This window comes from Pseudorca crassidens, chromosome X (genome assembly GCF_039906515.1).
Source record: "Pseudorca crassidens isolate mPseCra1 chromosome X, mPseCra1.hap1, whole genome shotgun sequence".
Classification (NCBI taxonomy): Eukaryota; Metazoa; Chordata; class Mammalia; order Artiodactyla; family Delphinidae; genus Pseudorca; species Pseudorca crassidens.
Window position 1 is genome coordinate 84,872,808 of NC_090317.1, and position 18,700 is coordinate 84,891,507.

Below are 18,700 nucleotides of genomic sequence, written 5' to 3' on the forward strand. Positions count from 1 at the left end.
GTAGTGAGGTCAAACATCTTTTTATAGGTTTATTGCCTATATAAAATCCATCTGTGAATTGTTAATTTTTTATTCATGTTGCATTTTTAAATTATTTGTATGATTTTTATATGTACTAGACATAAATCTTGTGTTATATGTGGCTACCTTAACTTTTTATGTTATTTTTACTGTTTAAATGGTTTTAATTTTCAGTAATATGGAACATATATCTATTATGAGACTTAAGAGATTACTGTGTTTTTTTTTCATGCTGGTATCCCCTCTTAAGGAGTGAATTTCTTGAGAGCAGCTGTGTTTTATTCATGTCCATAGGAACAAGCAAAAAGCCTGGATTATTGGTAGCTTTTCAGTCAATGTATTTGTAGCATCGAGTTGATGATGCTTTTAACCCAAAGGGATGACAGTGACTCTCAGAATAAATAAATGAGTAAAAAGAAATTTTGGGGAAACTTATAAAGCTTGAGATTCCTTGTTTTATATAATTTGTAGTAATAATCCCTTTCTGTCAACTCCAAGAAAAGTTACTCTTCAATCTGTTCTTCTAGATCTTGGTCTAAATCTCTCACAGTATTTCTCCCTTTTACCTTTTTCCCCAGCATGTCTCTGAGAGATGAAGTTTCCCAAAGCAGAATCAGCTTCCCAGATCCCCACCCAGGGGTGGTATTTGTATCGAGGTAGCTTTGAAGTTTAAAGCTGTCCCAATACCCTACTCTCTTGAATTCCTTCTCAGGAAAAAACAAGATGGTGAAGGGAACAGGGATAGGCAGGGAAACCTTACCAGCTGAGCCTGTATCATACAGGGTGATTCTCTGTAAGAAATATGCAAAAGGAGCACAGTCTCCATGCAGTCCCATTCAGGGACATGCTGAATAGATTTCCAAGAATGGAGAGGGCCTCATGTACTTAGAGAAATTATTGTGTTTAAGACAGCCCAGCTTCCTTTCTTGCCCCATGCTAGTATAAAGTAGTTTCACCATAACTTTACCCAGTTAAGGGAAGGAAAACGAAAACGATTTATTGGTGCCATGCAATGTTGTGGAAACGTAAATGAAGACAAATTCAAGATAACAGCCATGGATTCTGAAGTTTCAAATATTTTTTTATTAATAAAAAGTACAATAATCAAACGTAACAAGATTGTTTAGTTCCCAAACATACACCCTGCCTGGATGCCACAGAGGAAATGTCCCATTGAACGAGAACGTAGTAATCTATAAGTGACCATGCTAACTGAGGCAGTTTTTGAGTATCTCCAGGGACCTAACAGGCTTGAATATGAGAGATTGCTCACAATCTTAGTCTCACAGCCATGTCACTGGAGCAAGAACTAGTATAAAATAGAGAAAAAACAGGGTGCTGCTCTAAAGTACTGAAATAACAAGGCAGAGACATGAGTTATAAATACTAAAGCTTAATATGCTGTTCTATAACTTCTTTAAACAAACAATGACAAAAAACAATCAATCATTTCACTGCAGGCTCCTTTCCCCAACACAAAAATGAACAGTCAATTTCTGGCACTGTTTTCCCACTGTGTCCTCCTGTCAAAAAACAAGGATGGACACCACTAGGGATTCTCTTCCTCTTTTTATTCAGAAATACAATGAAAACAGCACTGCATACAACATAGTTATAACGTCCAAAACAACTACTTATACTGATCCTGGGAAACATCTACTGGAAAGGAAGGAGAGTTTCTTAATAAACAAAATAGTGTCTCTCCCCCTGTCCCCAACCCACCACCAGAAAAAGAAATGGGAGGTAAAACCAGTATTTGAGAATCAAAGAAATATCCTGCCACTAGTATAAGTTCTATTCTCTTCCGTCCCACTCCCACCCCAACCACCCCACCCCACTTCCCTTCTACCTATACTGTTCAGAATATAATAAGTGTGGAAAGACAAAATGTAACTGGTGATGCTGGACTGGCCAAAGTTTGAAGGGCTGTGGGAGATTGCCTCTGTGCTTCTGACAGGGTGACATGTAATGTGGTCCAGGCAGAGTGAGGAAAGGGGAAGAATACAGCTTTTACAGCAATGGATTTTGCCTACTTATTCCTTTAGACCCTAATATGCTTTGAGTATAAAAACAGATGAGAATCTTATAGTTAGCAATGAAGAGAATGTAGGGAAAGTGAGAGGAAGAGATAATATTGCTTCCAGTGACCACTCTTCAATTATCCTTTTTACTTACTCAAATTTAGCTCTTTATCATCCAGGAAGCCTAATCCTCTCCTTTTTCTAGGGTAAATATAGAGTACTATAATTATCATCATAATGGTAATCATAATACTTTGTTGTTCATTTAAGGATCACTTGTAATTTTTGCCAACATCCATTAATGAGAATCCTCACAACAATCCTGTGAGGTAGGTATTTGGATCCCCATTTTACAGATGGGTTAACTGAGGCACAGAGAGGCGATGTGACTTGCCTAAGATCAATAAAGTGAGAGATGGGAAAATATGGAAGAGAGGTAACTTAGGGTAGCACCTCTATTGTCAGAGAGCCATATTTACCAGTGAGAAAAGACAGTGCTAAGTGTTTCTTTAAATTGGGCACAGCTACTTTCTTCAGTATACCTATTTCTATATAGCTATTAACACACTAGGGAGGATCAATAGTTTCCCTTGGCTTATTAAAGATTAGATCAATTCCCAATGGTTTTGCTCTTCGGAAAACCTTTTGAGGGTAGGATACACCCCAAGTTCCTGGAACTCAGGTCATCGAAATCTCTAACTCCTGAATTTTGCAGATCACTTTGTTTCAAAGAGCTGTTAGAGTTCTAAAACTGTTACTATCATGTACATAAGCACTGTGTTCTAAGTGTTCCCACAGGTGTACAGGCTAACAATTCAGATACCACTATACAGGTACTCTGGAACTGAACAAGTAAGTAAGTAGATGGCAACGTGTGGGAGCCAGGTTTCTCACTGTTGGAGTGGAAGGTTAGAGTGAACAAAGGCAAAAGGCTAGGATAAGATGATCCATGTGGTAAGGGATTGGAGTAGGAGACATCAGTATGAACTCATGTTTAGCTTAATAAAGATATGGATGATTACATACAGAAACATTTGTAGATATGTATGTATAGATATACATGGGTTAGTGCACACACATATATTTCCTTGCTCTGTTAGCTGAGATGACTTAGAAGCAAAAATACAAGTAGCAACAAGCATACCTAATGCCCAGATCTTCATTTCTAATACAATTCTCCATTAAAAGAAACCAGGACTCCTTAAAGAAATGGTTGATTACAGGATTCGGCAAAAAAAATATAGAGGATGAGCTTGCAGCATCTTGTAGTGCTGGAAAATAAAGGTGTGCTAAAAAAAAGATGGGGGTCTGTCAAAAGAACATGGAAATCAACCCAAAAGAGTGCCCAACGACCAACGCTGGAACAATTTGAGTAACAAAATAAGTTGCATTGGACTATAACCCAAAGTACTAAATAAATATCCATAAGTCCATACTGATACAAGAAAATGATTGCATAAATAAATAAATGAGGGAGAAAAGACAACTCTACCACACAGAATTCCAAATAATTTATGTAGATACTCACCCTCAGGCATGTAGTGCATAGCTAACCACTCCTTAAGTGTGGGCTGCACATAGTGATTTCCTTCCAAAGGGTTTCCTTCCACCTTATGGAAGTGATTTCCTTCCACCTTATGGAAGGTGGGGTGGAATACAGAGGAGAAATCTGACAAACACTATCTCAGCCAGGTGATCAAGATTAACATCAAGGGTATAAGTCATGTTAATATGATGTGATGAAAATGGCAGTTCACCTCTGTGGTCTTCCTCCCCCAAACCTATAAGCTCAGTTTAATCATGAGAAAAACATCAGACAGATATTAATTGAGGGACCCCTTGAAACTGCCAAGGTCATAGGAAACAAGGAAAGTCTGAGAAATTGTCACAACCAAGAGAAGCCTAAGGATATATGACTACTAAATGTGATGTGGTATCCTGAACAGGATGCTGGAAAAGAAAAAGGATATTAGGTAAAAACTAAGAAAATCTGAATGAAGTGTGGACTTTAATTAATAATAATGTATCATTACTTCATTAATTGCAACAAATGTACATCTAATGAAAGATGTTAGTAATAGGGAAAACTGGGTTTGAGATATAGGGAAACTCTGTACTATCTTCAGAATTTTTCTGTAAATCTAAAACTGTTTTAAAATAAAAACTTTATTTAAAAAGAATTTAAGAATTTATTCTCACAAACCTTTCTGTCTTGCCTATAATGCACTCCACCTAATGTACTCAGCAGTTCATATTCTTCATAGTTTTTCCTGAATTTTCCAATCATAATTATCAATAGTAATGTTCAATTGCCAATCATCTACAAATGGAGGAATTCCACTGCAATAAATTCCAAGATATTATTCAACCCTATCGATCAAGGCCATTTTCCATGCCCTAGGCAACTGTCCACATAATGGTGGTTAGCTGGTGTGAGCACAGCAAATTCAATTAATTCCAAATGCTACCTAAGAGAGACAATTATTTTCCATCTCACTGTCTATTTAGCAAAGTTCCATGTGCTTTTGGTGTGGTACAGTATTATACTGTATTCGAGTACCTGTGCTCCATGAAATACTCTTAATGAATGTTGATATATTTCTTAAAGAATATGGAAATAATTTGTAAAGATTTTATCATTATTTGGAGGGAAGAGAGCAATGAAAATAGGGTTAGAATTGTTTCCTGACCATAGACAATTAATAAAGCATTAACAAAGTCCCTCATTACTTTGCAGGAAAAAATTTGAATAAAGACTTAGAGATACCAATATTTGGAATTCTAATTTGATTATCCTAGTTAGTACAACACTATGTTTTATAGTCTTTATTTATAAATAGATCATATGCTCCAATGCAAAAGATCCTGATGGGCACAGGTCAGTTATGAACTCTGGAAAAGGAGTCTAAAATCCAAACTCTGGAGAAAATGGGTAAGCCCTTAGACTCTACTGTGAAATACCATATCAACTACTCAATTATAAGCTTAACTTATGTATGATGGCAATTCACCTTTAACAACATGTCTTACACCTGCATAGAAGTCCCCTTTAACAGATTGGCCCTAGATATTTCCTAGTGCTTTAACAATTAGTCTACAGTGTGGAACTTGCACACTTAAAGTCAGGGTAAAACTTATATCAAAATAACAAGGCTAAAATAGTAAAAATCTACATATCATTTTGAAAAATACAGGTAGTCCTTAAATTTATGAGGGTTTATGGTCTGAAAAGACACTGTAACTTGAAATGAGGTAAAGCAAACCTGAGATATTATAGAAAGTGTTAGAATAGAAAAACTGTGTTCCTAATGTTATATATCAACGACCACAAGCACATTTTACTTACAATTTAGTCAACTGTAAATGATTTTGTGAGTGGTCTAAATTTTTCTGAAGCCTAACATATAAACTTGGACAAATACTGCAACCAATCATGTAAATTTTTCTTTAATTTGGTTTAATAATGTGATCCCTGGGAGAATGGGTGTGCAGGTCTGTAAGGCCTCAAGGAAACATCTGGGGAAGGAATCTGACCCGTATTTGTCTCATCTGTAAAATATTAATGATGGGTAGGACTAGATAGCTAATAGGATCCCTTCTTGGTGCTAGAATTCTATGATTTAGTCAGACTAGGTGGCCTTGGGAAGTAATGACCTGAAGTATTCAAGAGAGACTTGTTGAATATGTGCCAAGGAAAAGGGGTACCGTATGAAGACAACCTTTTCCAGGAGAGAGGCTGTGTCCACAATTAAGTGATGCAAACCTCCCCTCCCTGACCCCAGGAGAGGAAATATGCCATGTGGAGGTAGATCTGAGGTCCAGGGCCTGGAACAGAGGGTTTTATGTCCCAGAGACTATTATAAAACATTGATTGGGTAAACAAGTGTGTATATTATGCAACATGCTATAATGGCTAAAATAAATGGCTTAGATGTTCATAGCAGTTGCAGAACATCAAATTGCTTTCTGTTTGTCAGTTTTCACTAAATGCCTCTTATAGTTCCTTTTGAAACATAGGAATGCATGCTAATAATGCCATGTACTTAACATATTTTTTTCTTCCAACCCCTCACCTCTGTATAACGTGGCCCCAGTGTGTCATTTCTCATCATGCAATATGCACATAACAGTTGCTTTATGTAAACAGAAGAATAAACAGTACAGTGTAGCCCCTCAAGACATTGTCTCAACAGATTGCCATTTGAATGAGACTTGTGATTATAGCACTTTTGATATCCTATCCATAAAAAGTCCTCCTCTATTTGTTTTCAGGATCATCCTGGGTCTACTTGTTCCTGTCACTGCCCAACTTACTCTCCTGGAACACTTTTTACCCTACTGGCACGTCGATGTGTGCTTTGAATTTTTGTTCAAATTTAACAAAACAAAGAATGTAATTGTGCAGCAAAATCTTTAATCCTGAAGGAGGAGGAGGAAGAAGAGGAGGAAAAGGAGAAGAACAAAAAGATCCTTTCATTCCCTTTGATGGACTAAAGAAGCAAGAAGCACCAGCACTGTCTGAAAACCAAACTGTAAGAACAAATAGGATTGGCTTTACAAAACCTTGGAGCTTGGTATGGGACTCAGCTTATTCACTGAGAATGTGCCCTATACTCAGGACCCAAATCCCTGTAAATCTTACCAGCCAACTACAATGTTATGCCCTCTTCTGTCTAGGAACTTGAAAAAAGTCAATTTAGGACACTACCAACCACTTTGATGTACTGATTCAGAAATATGATAAGAATTCTATAAAACAAGAGGAAAATAAGAACAAAAAGCAGCGTATGTTTGTTCACAGCCTTGAATTTGATTCCTGTTTTCTTATTGTAGGAAAAATGTCCTATCTCATAACAGGGACGGGAGGGGGGCAACCATGGGTGCCGCACTGGAATTCAACCCATGCGGAGGTTGAAAAAACTGGGGACTGGTCAGTGGAGAAATGAACGTGGAATATAAAGAGTCCCTATGGAAGATCAGCTATATTTTCCTCCAGTTTCGTCAGCCTGGCTCAGTGAACTGTTCCAATCCCATCCCAGAGGCAAGCTGAGTCAAAGAGGAAAAGATGGTCATGATCCCATTGCGCGCGCGCGCGCACACACACACACACACACACACACACACACACACACACACACACAAGAAAGAGACCAGTGCAGCTCTTCTAGTGCAGTCTGTGCCGCTCACATGGTGTCATGGCGCCGGCGGTGCAGAGACAGGTGGTCAGAGCGAGAAAAGCTACGATTGCAGTCTGTGCACCGGAAAGGCTTGATGCCTGTGTGCTTGCGGAAATGGCGGGTTAGCTCATCTGAGCGAGCAAATTTCCAGGAGCAGCCATCCCAGGTGCATTTATAAGGCTTCTCTCCTAAAAAAGGGAATATGACAAAACAAAGGGAGTCAGATAAGAGACGTTTGGATCCCGAAAAGATAACAGAGTACATAACCTTTTATAAAGTCAAAAAATTAAGCAATCACTTTAAAGACATGTTCTCTTTCACCTTTACTGAAGTCCCAAAGAGAAGCCACGATGGTTGAATGGAAAACACATAGGCTGTGCCTCAAACAGGCCTTTGCTTGAATCCTGGCTCTAGTACATAGTAGTTGTGTGACCTTAAATAAGTCACTTCTCCCTGGCTGGATCTCTGTTTTTTCATCTCTAAAGAGGGATAAAAATATCTCACAAGGTTGTATGAAACATTTTATCCTTTAAACACAGCCAATAAATGATAAAGCTGGGATCAAAACCCAAATCTTTGACATTTTCCACTATACCACACGGTAGTAACTGTATTTTCTCCTCTAATAGCTCCCCAAAAATAATAGTCTAAAATAGAGCTATACACACAGGAAGAATGTGTGGTTCACTGGAATGGGTCTTCAGTTAAGACTACAGGCCTTTTTCTGTGAAAGATCAGAAACTCAGTGGCATGGAATGGGGGGAGGAGAAGTGTCAAGTCAAACTTTTTGAAATAGTTACATGCTTGCTCAGTACCCCCAGGTTGCACCTGGGTTATATATGGAATATGTATGCTTTGGGTAGAAAACTGTATGAAAAAAAAGTAATATAAAAAACATTAACACAGTATAACCCCATAATGGTGTATATGTCACATAACACATATTTATATACTCAGAATAAAGGCAATATCAACACACTTAAATATAAATTATGAGAGGAATTATTAACAGTGAGTGAATATCTGGAAAGTGAGGATGAGAATGAGAAGAGAAGATGAGAATCAGGTGAGAAGAGGATTTTTACTTTTCACCTTCCTGTATTGTTGGAATGTTTTAAAAATCATGTAGCTGTATCTTATAATAAAAATTTAAACGTAAAAAGGTAAGACGGTATGAGCAAAAAATAAATATTAACTATGGTTAAGTTAAGATTATGGGGTTAGGGTAACGATTGTTTTCTTTTTAATGTGCTTCTCTACTTCCCATCTTCTATGATGAGCATGTATAATCTTATAATCATAAATAAGAGATAATGTAGGTATTGGGTTGGCCAAAAAGTTCGTTTGGGTTTTTCTGTAACATCTTATGGAAAAACTTGAATGAACGTTTTAGCCAACCTGTACAAAATGTATTGGTATTTTAATGGTCTTTCTTACTTTGGCTCTTTCTCCTCTTCTCCTTATAAATACTCCAGAGCATTTTATTTTATGTTGTTCTAAATTCTGGTGGCAATCTTATTTGCATATGCTGTTTTTCAACTTACTGCTCAACACATCAATCCTCCTAAGTGCTTACTAATTAACTGTACAGCTTTCAAACAATGGGCAACAGAATGGAATTCACTCTGACTCACAGTTGTGGAAAATACCAAGGCAACTATTTTGAGGATTAAATATGCCAATTACTGATCATTTCAATATACAGAAATTGCTGCATTAGCTGCTAAGAAGAATGAGATAGAGTTGGATGTAGTGAGAACAAAAGACGGCCAATGAAATGTTATAAAATGAAAAGAAAAAGCTACTGAATGGCTATGCACCACACACATACACACACACAGAGTAGGATCCCATTTATGTTCTCTAAACTTCTCTACCTCTGTGTCTCTGTGTCTGTCTCTCTGTTTTTCTCTCTCTCCCTCTCTCACACACACACAACCCCCAAACAAAGAGAAAAGATCTGGAAGACTACACAGCAAAATACCAGTGGAAAGGAGAATGAGACTGTAGATGGTGTTTAGTGTGTAAATGGGATTTTTCAGTTTGGTCTATATAATTCCATTCCATCTCCACACCTCCAAACACTGCTATACATTTTGTTGCAATCTCTCAAGAATTTCTCTTACTTCTATCTTCTCTACAATCAAATGAAGAAAATTTGACTTGTAAAGCAGTGACACCCTGTGGTGATAAGAGCTCATTGCTAGAATACACAGATTACACAATTCAGCAAGGAGACCAATTTTTCCTATTGCAAAAGCTGTTACCTTTTATTATCATTGAACAGGCTCCTGTTTGTGCTAATGCATTTCATGTGGTACAACTCAACTCATGACCTTCATCAATACATCATCGATATTGAAGGACAAAACATACATAGGGAAAATAATAATATAAAATGTACATATTAGGGGCTTCCCTGGTGGCACAGTGGTTGAGAGTCCACCTGCCGATGCAGGGGACACAGGTTCGTGCCCTGGTCCGGGAAGATCCCACAGGCCGCGGAGCGGCTGGACCCATGAGCCATGGCCGCTGAGCCTGCGCGTCCGGAGCCTGTGCTCCGCAACGGGAGAGGCCACAACAGTGAGAAGCCCGCGTACCGCAAAAAAAAAAAATGTACATATTAGCTATGTGACAAAGTATGATATAAGTTCCAAGGCTTAATAATCTGTGCGCTAGTGTGAAGGCATTAAGCTTGAAACATGGGTAGGTTTAGATGGGTAGAACAGTAGGTGAAAAGCAACCCAGTCAGTTGGGGGCATGGGCTGGTAGGCCCATAAATGATGCATGGGGCATGGGATCAGCCATCCTGAATTCTGTAAAAATCTTTACAGAATTTCCATGAGATGGTCCCTATTACAAAGGCCAGACTAAAGAATTTGGATTTTAGCATGAAATGTAGTGACATACCAAAGAGGGGGGCAGTGAGAGTAGTCTGCCTCAGATATAGGCAATAAGGGGGATGCATTGACTATAAAGAATTTTAAAACAAAATAAACTAAACGTTTGCTCTTTGTTATCATCATGTTCCAGTTGTAAGTCAATGATAAGATACTCCTTCTGGCTATGACATCTCCCACTGCCCTGTCCCTCTTGGTACACCACTGCCAGAAGGCAGTGGTTGGGGGGTGGGGGGAGTGTGCAACACTAAACACCTTTTGAACTTGAGAGTGACTTGATCAAATCTGAATGTTGAAATGATCTAGCCATGATATGCAAGATGGATTACAATGAATACAAGGCTACTGGTGTAATCTATTGTCTGGCACATACTGGTACTCAAATCATTTATTGATTTGATGAAGGAATCAATAATAAATGTAACAGAAGATTGAAGTAAATAAAATCAGAAATAAGAGAAGAGACATTACAATGGATGCCACAAAAATAAAAAGGATTATAAGGGACAATTATAAACAGTTATATGCCAAAAACTAGACAACTTATAAGAAATGGATAAATTCCTAGAAACATAACCTACAAAAACTGAATTAAAACATAGTAAGCTTGAATAGATCAATAAAAAATAAGGAAATTGAATCAGTAATAAAAAATCTCTAAACAAAGAAAACCCCAGGACCAGAGGTCTTCACAAGTGAATTCTACACCCAAAGAATTTATACTAATTCTCCTTAAATCTTCCAAAAAATGGGAGAGGAAGGAACACTTCCAAACTCATTCCATGAGAACAGCATCACCCTGATATCAAAACCAAACAAAGCAGAAGATAAGAAAACTATAGGCCAATATCCTTGATGAATATACATGCAAAAATCCTCAATAAAATCCTAGCAAACTGAATTCCACTGTACACTAAAAAGACTATAGGGGGCTTCCCTGGTGGCGCAGTGGTTGAGAGTCTGCCTGCCGATGCAGGGGACACAGGTTCGTGCCCTGGTCCGGGAAGATCCCACAGGCCGCGGAGCGGCTGGGCCCATGAGCCATGGCCGCTGAGCCTGCGCGTCCGGAGCCTGTGCTTCGCAATGGGAGAGGCCACGACAGTGAGAGGCCCATGTACCACAAAAAAAAAAAAAAAAGATTATACACCATGATCAAGTTGGACTTATCCCTGGGATGATGCAAGGATGGTTCGATATACTTAAATCAATGAACGTGATAAAACACATTAACAAATTTAAGAAAAAATCTGCATGATCATCTTAATAGATGGAGTAAAAGCACTTGAAAAAGTTCAGTATCCATTCATAATTAAAATGCTCAACAAAGTAGGTATATAAGAACTTACTTCAACACAAGACACACATGACAACAACTAACATCACAATCAATAGCAAAAAACTAAAAGCTTTTGTCCTAAGATCCAGCACAAGGTAAGGAAGCTGACTCTTCCCCTTTCTTTTCTTCATCGTACTGGAACTCGTAGCCATAGCATTATACAAGAAAAGGAAATAAAAAAGTCACCCAAGATGCTCAACATCACTAATTATTAGAGAAATGCAAATAAAAATTACAATGAGGTACTACCTCACACTGGTCAGAATGACCATCATTAAAAAGTCTACAAACAACAAATGGTGGAGAGGGTGTGGAGAAAAGGGAATCCTCCTACATTATTGGTGGGAATATAAGTTGGTATAGCCACTATGGAAAACAGTATGGAGTTTCCTTAAAAAACTTAAAGGAAAGTTGTCATATGATCCAGCAATCCCATTCCTTGGCATATATCTGGACAAAACTAAAATTCAAAAAGATACATGCAACCCCTATGTTCATAGCAGCACTATTCATGATAGCCAAGACATGGAAACAACCTAAATGTCCATAGCCAGATGAATGGATAAAGAAGATGTGGTACATATATACAATGGAATATTACTCAGCCATAAAAAAGAATGAAATAATGCCATTTACAGCAACATGGATGGACCTGGAGATTATCATACTAAGTGAAGTAAGCAAGAGAACGACAAATACCATACGATATCATTTATATGTGGAATCTAAAATGTGACACAAATGAACCCATCTGTGAAACAAAAATAGATTCACAGACATAGAGATCAGACTTATGGCCAAAGGGGAGGGAGTGTGGGGGAGGGATGGATTGGGAGTTTAGTGTTAGCAGATGCAAACTATTATATATAGAGTAGATAAACAAGGTCCTACTGTATAGCACAGGGAACTATATTAAATATCCTGTGATAAACCATAATGGAAAAGAATATAAAAAAGAATGTATTCGTATGTATAACTGAATCACTTTGCTCTACAACAGAAATTAATGCAACATTGTAAATCAACTACACTTCAGTAAATGAAAGACACCCAAAACAGAAAGGAAGAAAAAAGTTATCTTCATTTGCAGATGATATGATCATATATATAAACAACACCAATTTTTTTAACATCTTTATTGGAGTATAATTCCTTTACAATGATGTGTTAGTTTCTGCTTTATAACAAAGTGAATCAGTTATACATACACATATGTTCCCATATCTCTTTCCTCTTGTGTCTCCCTCCCTCCCACCCTCCCTATCCCACCCCTCTAGGTGGTCACAAACCACTGAGCTGATCTCCCTGTGTTATGTGGTTGCTTCCCACCAGTGATCTATTTTATGTTTGGTAGTGTATGTCTGTCCATGCCACTCTCTCACTTTGTCACAGCTTACCCTTCCCCCTCCCCCTATCCTCAAGTCCATTCTCTAGTAGGTCTGTGTCTTTATTCCCATCTTACCCCTATGTTCTTCACGACTTTTTTTGTTTGTTTTCTTAGATTCCATATATATGTGTTAACATACAGTATTTGTTTTGCTCTTTCTGACTTACTTCAACAGCAAATTTTAAACAAACAAAAACTGACCTAATTAAAGGATTTAGAATTAATTATTCAGTAAACTTGCAATATACAAAATCAAAAGAGAAAAATCACTCATGTTTCTAAACACAAACAACAAAATATCTGAAACAGAAGTGAAGCAAACAATACAATTCAAAATAGCTACAAAAAGAATAAAATAGGAATAAATTTAACCAATGAGGTTAGAGACTTGTACACAGAAAATTATACAACACCAATGAAGGAAATTAAAGAAGGTACAGACATCTTTCCATCTGGAAAGATATCGCATGTTCGTGGATTGGTAAAATTAATATTGTTAAGATATCCATAACTCAAAATGACCTACAGATTCAATGTGGCTCCTACCAAAACCCCAATGGTGTTCTTTACAGTAATAGAAAAAAGAATTTTAAAGTTCATGTGGAACTGCAAAAGACCCTGAATAGCCAAAGCAATTTTGATAAAAAATAATAAGGTTGGAGGCATTCCAAGTCCTGATTTCAAAATATATTACAAAGCTACAGTAATCAAAATAGTAAAGTACTGACATGAAAATAGAGATATAGACCAATGGAATAGAGAGCTCAGATAGAAATACATGCATCTATAGTCAATTGATCTTCAACAACGTGTCTATAACAAACAATGAGAGAATAATGTCTTTGATGAATGGTGTTGGAAAAACTGGATATCCACATACAGAAGAATGAAATTGGACCCTTATCTCATATCATATACAAAAATAAGCTCAAAATGGATTAACATCTAAAATGTAAAACCAGAAACCATAAAATTACAGAAGTAAACATAGGGGGGAAGCTTCTTTTATTGAAGTATAATTGATTTACAATGTTGTGTTAGTTTCAGGTGTAGAGCAAAATGAACTGAATCATTTCACTGTACACCTGAAACTAATACAACATTGTAAATATAAATAAATAAATATATATATTTGAAGTTATATTTATACATGTATATTTCTTACCAGATTATTTTCCGTTACAAGTTATTACAAGATACTGAATATAACTCCCTATGTTATGCAGTATATCCTTGTTTCTTATCTATTTTAAGTATAGTAGTTTGTATCTGTTAATCCCATAAATCTAAATTATCCCTCCCATAATCCTTTCCCCTTTGGTAACCATAAGTTTGTTTTCTATGTCTATGAGTCTGTTTCTATTTTGTATAGAGATTCCTTTGTATTACTTTTCAGATTCCACATGTAAGTGATATCATATATTTGTCTTTGTCTGACTTACTTCACTAAGTATAATATTCTCTAGGTCCATCCATGTTGCTTGAAATGACAATATTTCATTCTTTTTTATGGCTGAGTAATATTCCATTATATATATACCACATCTTCTCAAACCAATCCTCTGTTGATGGGTAACTGTTTTTTTTCCCGTGTCTTGGCTGTTTTAAATAGTGCTGCTATGAACATGGGGTGCACGTATCTTTTCAAATTAGAGTTTTTATCTTTTCTGTATATATAACCAGGAATGGGATTGCTGTATCATATAGTAGCTTTACTTTTAGTTTTTAAAGGAATCTCCATACTGTTTTCAACAGTGGCTGCACCAATTTACATTCCCACGAACAATATAAGAGGGTTCCCTTTTCTCCACACCCTCTCCAACATTTACTATTTGTAGATTTTGATGATAGCCATTTTGACTAGTGTGAGATGATACCTCATTGTGGTTTTGATTTGCATTTCTCTAATAATTAGCAATGTTGAGCATCTTTTCATGTCCCTGATGTCCAACTGTATGTCTTCTTTGGAGAAATGTCTGTTTAAGTCTTCTGCCCATTTCTTGATTGAGTTGTTTGTTCTTTTAATATTGAGTTATATGTTTGTGTATTTTGGAAATTAACCCATTGTTGGTTACATCATTTGCAAATATTTTCTTCAATTCCATAGGTTGTCTTTTCATTTTCTTTATGATTTTCATTGTTGTGCAAAAGAGTTTAAGTTTTATTAGGTCCAACTTATTTTTGCTTTTTTCCCTTTTGCATTGGGAGACTGATGTAAGAAAATGTTCCTATGATTTATGTCCAAGAATGTTTTCCCTATGTTCTCCTCTAGGAGTTGTATGGTGTCATGTCTTATATTTAGGTCTTTAAACCATTTTGAGTTTATTTTTGTATATGGTGTGAGGCAGTGTTCTAATTTCATTGATTTACATTAAACTGTCCAACTTTCCCAACACCACTTGTTGAAGAGACTGTCTTTTCTCCATTGTACGTTCTTGCCTCCTTTGTCATAGATTAATTGACCATAGGTGTGTGGGTTTATTGCTGGGCTCTCTATTCTCTTCCACTGAGCTATATGTCTGTTTTTGTGCCAATACCACAATGTTTGGATTCCTGTAGCTTTTTAGTATAGTCTGAATTCTGGAAGGGCTATACCTCCAGCTCTATTCATTTTCCTCAGGATTGCTGTGCCAATTCTGTTTTTCTGTAGTTCCATACAAATTTCAGGATTATTTAGGATTATTTAGGATTATTTAGGATTATTTAGGATTATTTTAGGATTATGTGAAAAATGTCACATGGGTACTTTGAGAAAGATTGCATTAAATCTGTAGATTGCTTTGGGTAGTATGGCCATTTTAACAATATTAATTCTTCTAATCTAAGAGCATGGGTTATATTTCCATTTCTTTGAATCCTCTTCAATTTCCTTTATGAATGTTTTATAGTTTTCACCTCCTAGGTTTAGATTATTCTTAAAGATTTTTGATGTGACTTTAAATGGTATTCGTTCATTGTTAGTGTAAAGAAATGCAACAGATTTCTGTATATTAATCTTGTATCCTGCTAACTTTCTTAATTCTTTTGTTAGTTCTAATAGATTTTGTGTGGAGACTATAGAGTTCTCTCTATATATAGATGATCATTTCATCTGCAAATAGTGACAGTTTTACCTCTTCTTTTCCAAGTTAGATACTTTTTATTTCCTTTTCTTGTCCGATTGTGGTGGCTAGAAATTCCAAAACTATGTTGAATAGAATTGGTGAGAGTCAGCGTCCTTGTCTTATTCCTGAATTTAGCTTGAAGGCTTTCAGCTTTTCACCATTGAGTATTGCATTGGCTGTGAGTTTGCTATAAATGGTTTTTAATATGTTGAGAAACATTCTCCCTATACCCACTTTTATGAGTTTTTATCATGAATGGATGTTGAATTTTGTCACATGCTTTCTCTGCCTCTATTGAGATGATCATGTGTTTTTTGTCTTTCCTTTTGTTAATGTGGGGTATCACACTGATTGATTTGTAAATGTTGAGTCATCTGGAATGATTATGGTGCATGATCCTTTTTAGGCATTGTTGTATTTGGTTTGCTAGTATTTTGTTAAGGATTTTTGCCTGAATATTCATCAAAGACATTGGCCTGCAATTTTCTTTTTCTTTTTCTTTTTTGTAGTGTCTGGTTTTGGTATCAGGGTGTTGGTGGCTTCATAGAATGAATTTGGGAGTGTTCCATCCTCTTAAATTTTTTTGGAATGGTTTTAGAGGGATAGGTATAATCTCTTCTTTGTATGTTTGATAGAATTCCCCAGTGAAGTCCTCTGTTCCCCGACTTTTGTTTGAAGGGAGTTTTTAAAATTACAAATCCTATTCCACTTTTAGTGATTAGTCTGTTCATATTATCTGTTTCTTTTTGAATCACTCTTGGCAAGCTGTATGTTTCTAGAAACTTGTTCATTTCCTCCAGGTTGTCCACCTTTTTGGTACATAACTTTTCATAGTATTCTCTTATAATGTTTTTTATGGATGTGTTATCAGATATTTCTCCTCTTTCATTCCTTATTTTATGTATTTGGGTCCTCTCTCTTTTCTTTTTGGTGAGCCTGTCTAGAATTTGTTGATTCTGTTTATCTTAAAAAAAAAAAAAAACCCAAAACAGCTCTTGGTTTTATTGACCTTTTCTGTTATTTAAAAAATCTATTTTATTTATTTACCCTCCAATCTTCATTATTTCATTCCTTCTGCTGACCATTGGTTTTGTTTGTTCTTCTTTTTTGAAATTCTTTTAGGTGGTAGGTTAGGTTGTTTATTTGATTATTCCTGTTTCTTGAGGAGGTCCTGTATTGCTATGAACTTGCCTCTTAGAACTGCTTCTGCTGCATCCCATAAATTTTGTAAGGTTGTGTTTTCATTTTTGTTTGTCTTTAGGTATTTTCTGATTTCTTCTTTGATTTCATCTTTGACCCATTGGTTATTTTAGTAGCATGTTTATTTTCCTCATGTTTGTTCTGTTTCTGTTTTTCTTTCTGTGTTTAATTTCTAGATTCACACTGCTGTTGTCATAATGATGCTTGAAATTATCTCCATCCTCTTAAATTTATGAGGCTTGTTTTGTTACCTAGTATATGGTCTACCTTAGAGAACATTCCATGCACACTTGAAAAGAATGTGTATTTTGATGTTTTGCTTTGTTTTGTTTTTTGGATATTGTGTCTTGTAGATATAAATTAAGTTCAACTGGTCTACTGTGTCATATAGGACCTCTGGTGCCTTATTGAATTTTCTGTCTAAATGATATTTCCATTGATATCAGTGGTTATTAAAGGCCCCTACTAAGGTTGTATTACTATCCCTTTCTCCCTTTATGTCCCTTAGTATTTATTTTATATATTTACATGCTCCAATATAGGGTGCATAAATTTAACAAGTGTAATATTATCTTCTTGTATTGATCCCTTTATAATTTATGGTGTCTTTCTTTTTCTTTCTTTATGGCATTTGTTTAAAAAACCTACAACCAAGAATACTCTAACAAGCAAGGCTCTCATTCACATTCGATGGAGAAATCAAAAGCATTACAGACAAGCAAAAGCTAAGAGGATTCAGCACCACCAAAGCACTATACAACAATTGCTAAAGGAACCTCTCTAGGCAAGAAAGACAAGAGAACAGAACAAAAGAGGAAAGGAAGAAAAAAGGCCTACAAAAACAAACCCAAAACAATTAGGAAAATGGCAATACGAACATACATATTGATAATTACCTCAAATGTAAATAAATTAAATGCTCCAACCAAGAGACATAGACTGGCTGAATGGATACAAAAACAAGAGTTATATGTATGCTATCTACAAGAGACCTACATCAGACCTAGTGACATATATAGACTGAAAGTGAGGGGATGGAAAAAATATTCCAGGCAAATGGAAACCAAAAGAAAGCTGGGGTAGCAATACTCATAACAGAAAAAATAGACTTTAAAAAAAGGCTGTTGCAAGAGACAAGGAAGGACACTACATAATGATCAAGGGATCAATCCAAGGAGAAGATATAATATTTGTATATATTTATGCACCCAACGTAACAGAATATCAATACATAAAGCAAATACTAACAACCATAAAAAGGGAAATCAACAGTAACACAATAATAGTGGGGGGGCTTTAACACCTTACTTACACCAATGGACAGATTATGCAGACAGAAAATTAATCAGGAAACACATGCCTTAAATGACACATTAGACCAGATAGACTTAATTGATATTTATAGGACATTTCATCCAAAAGCAGCAGAATACACTTTCTTCTCAAGTGCATGTGGAACATTCTGCAGGATAGACCACACCTTGGGTCACAAATGAAGCCTTGGTAAATTTAAGAAAATTGAAATTATACCAAACATCTTTTCCAACCACAATG

At 36.2% G+C, this 18,700-nt stretch overlaps 1 protein-coding gene across 4 annotated transcripts in view; it reads right to left on the minus strand.

The window, feature by feature from the left end:
- Positions 1-1,081: 1,081 nt before the first annotated feature.
- Positions 1,082-18,700, minus strand: part of KLF8 (KLF transcription factor 8) — a 369,048-nt gene continuing 351,429 nt past the window's right edge. For all 4 annotated transcript variants that reach the window (XM_067722391.1, XM_067722393.1, XM_067722392.1 and 1 more), the window contains one exon: positions 1,082-7,407. In XM_067722391.1, coding sequence (XP_067578492.1) covers positions 7,226-7,407 — 182 coding nt within the window. In that variant the 3' untranslated portion in view covers positions 1,082-7,225. The remainder of the gene's footprint in view (positions 7,408-18,700) is intronic.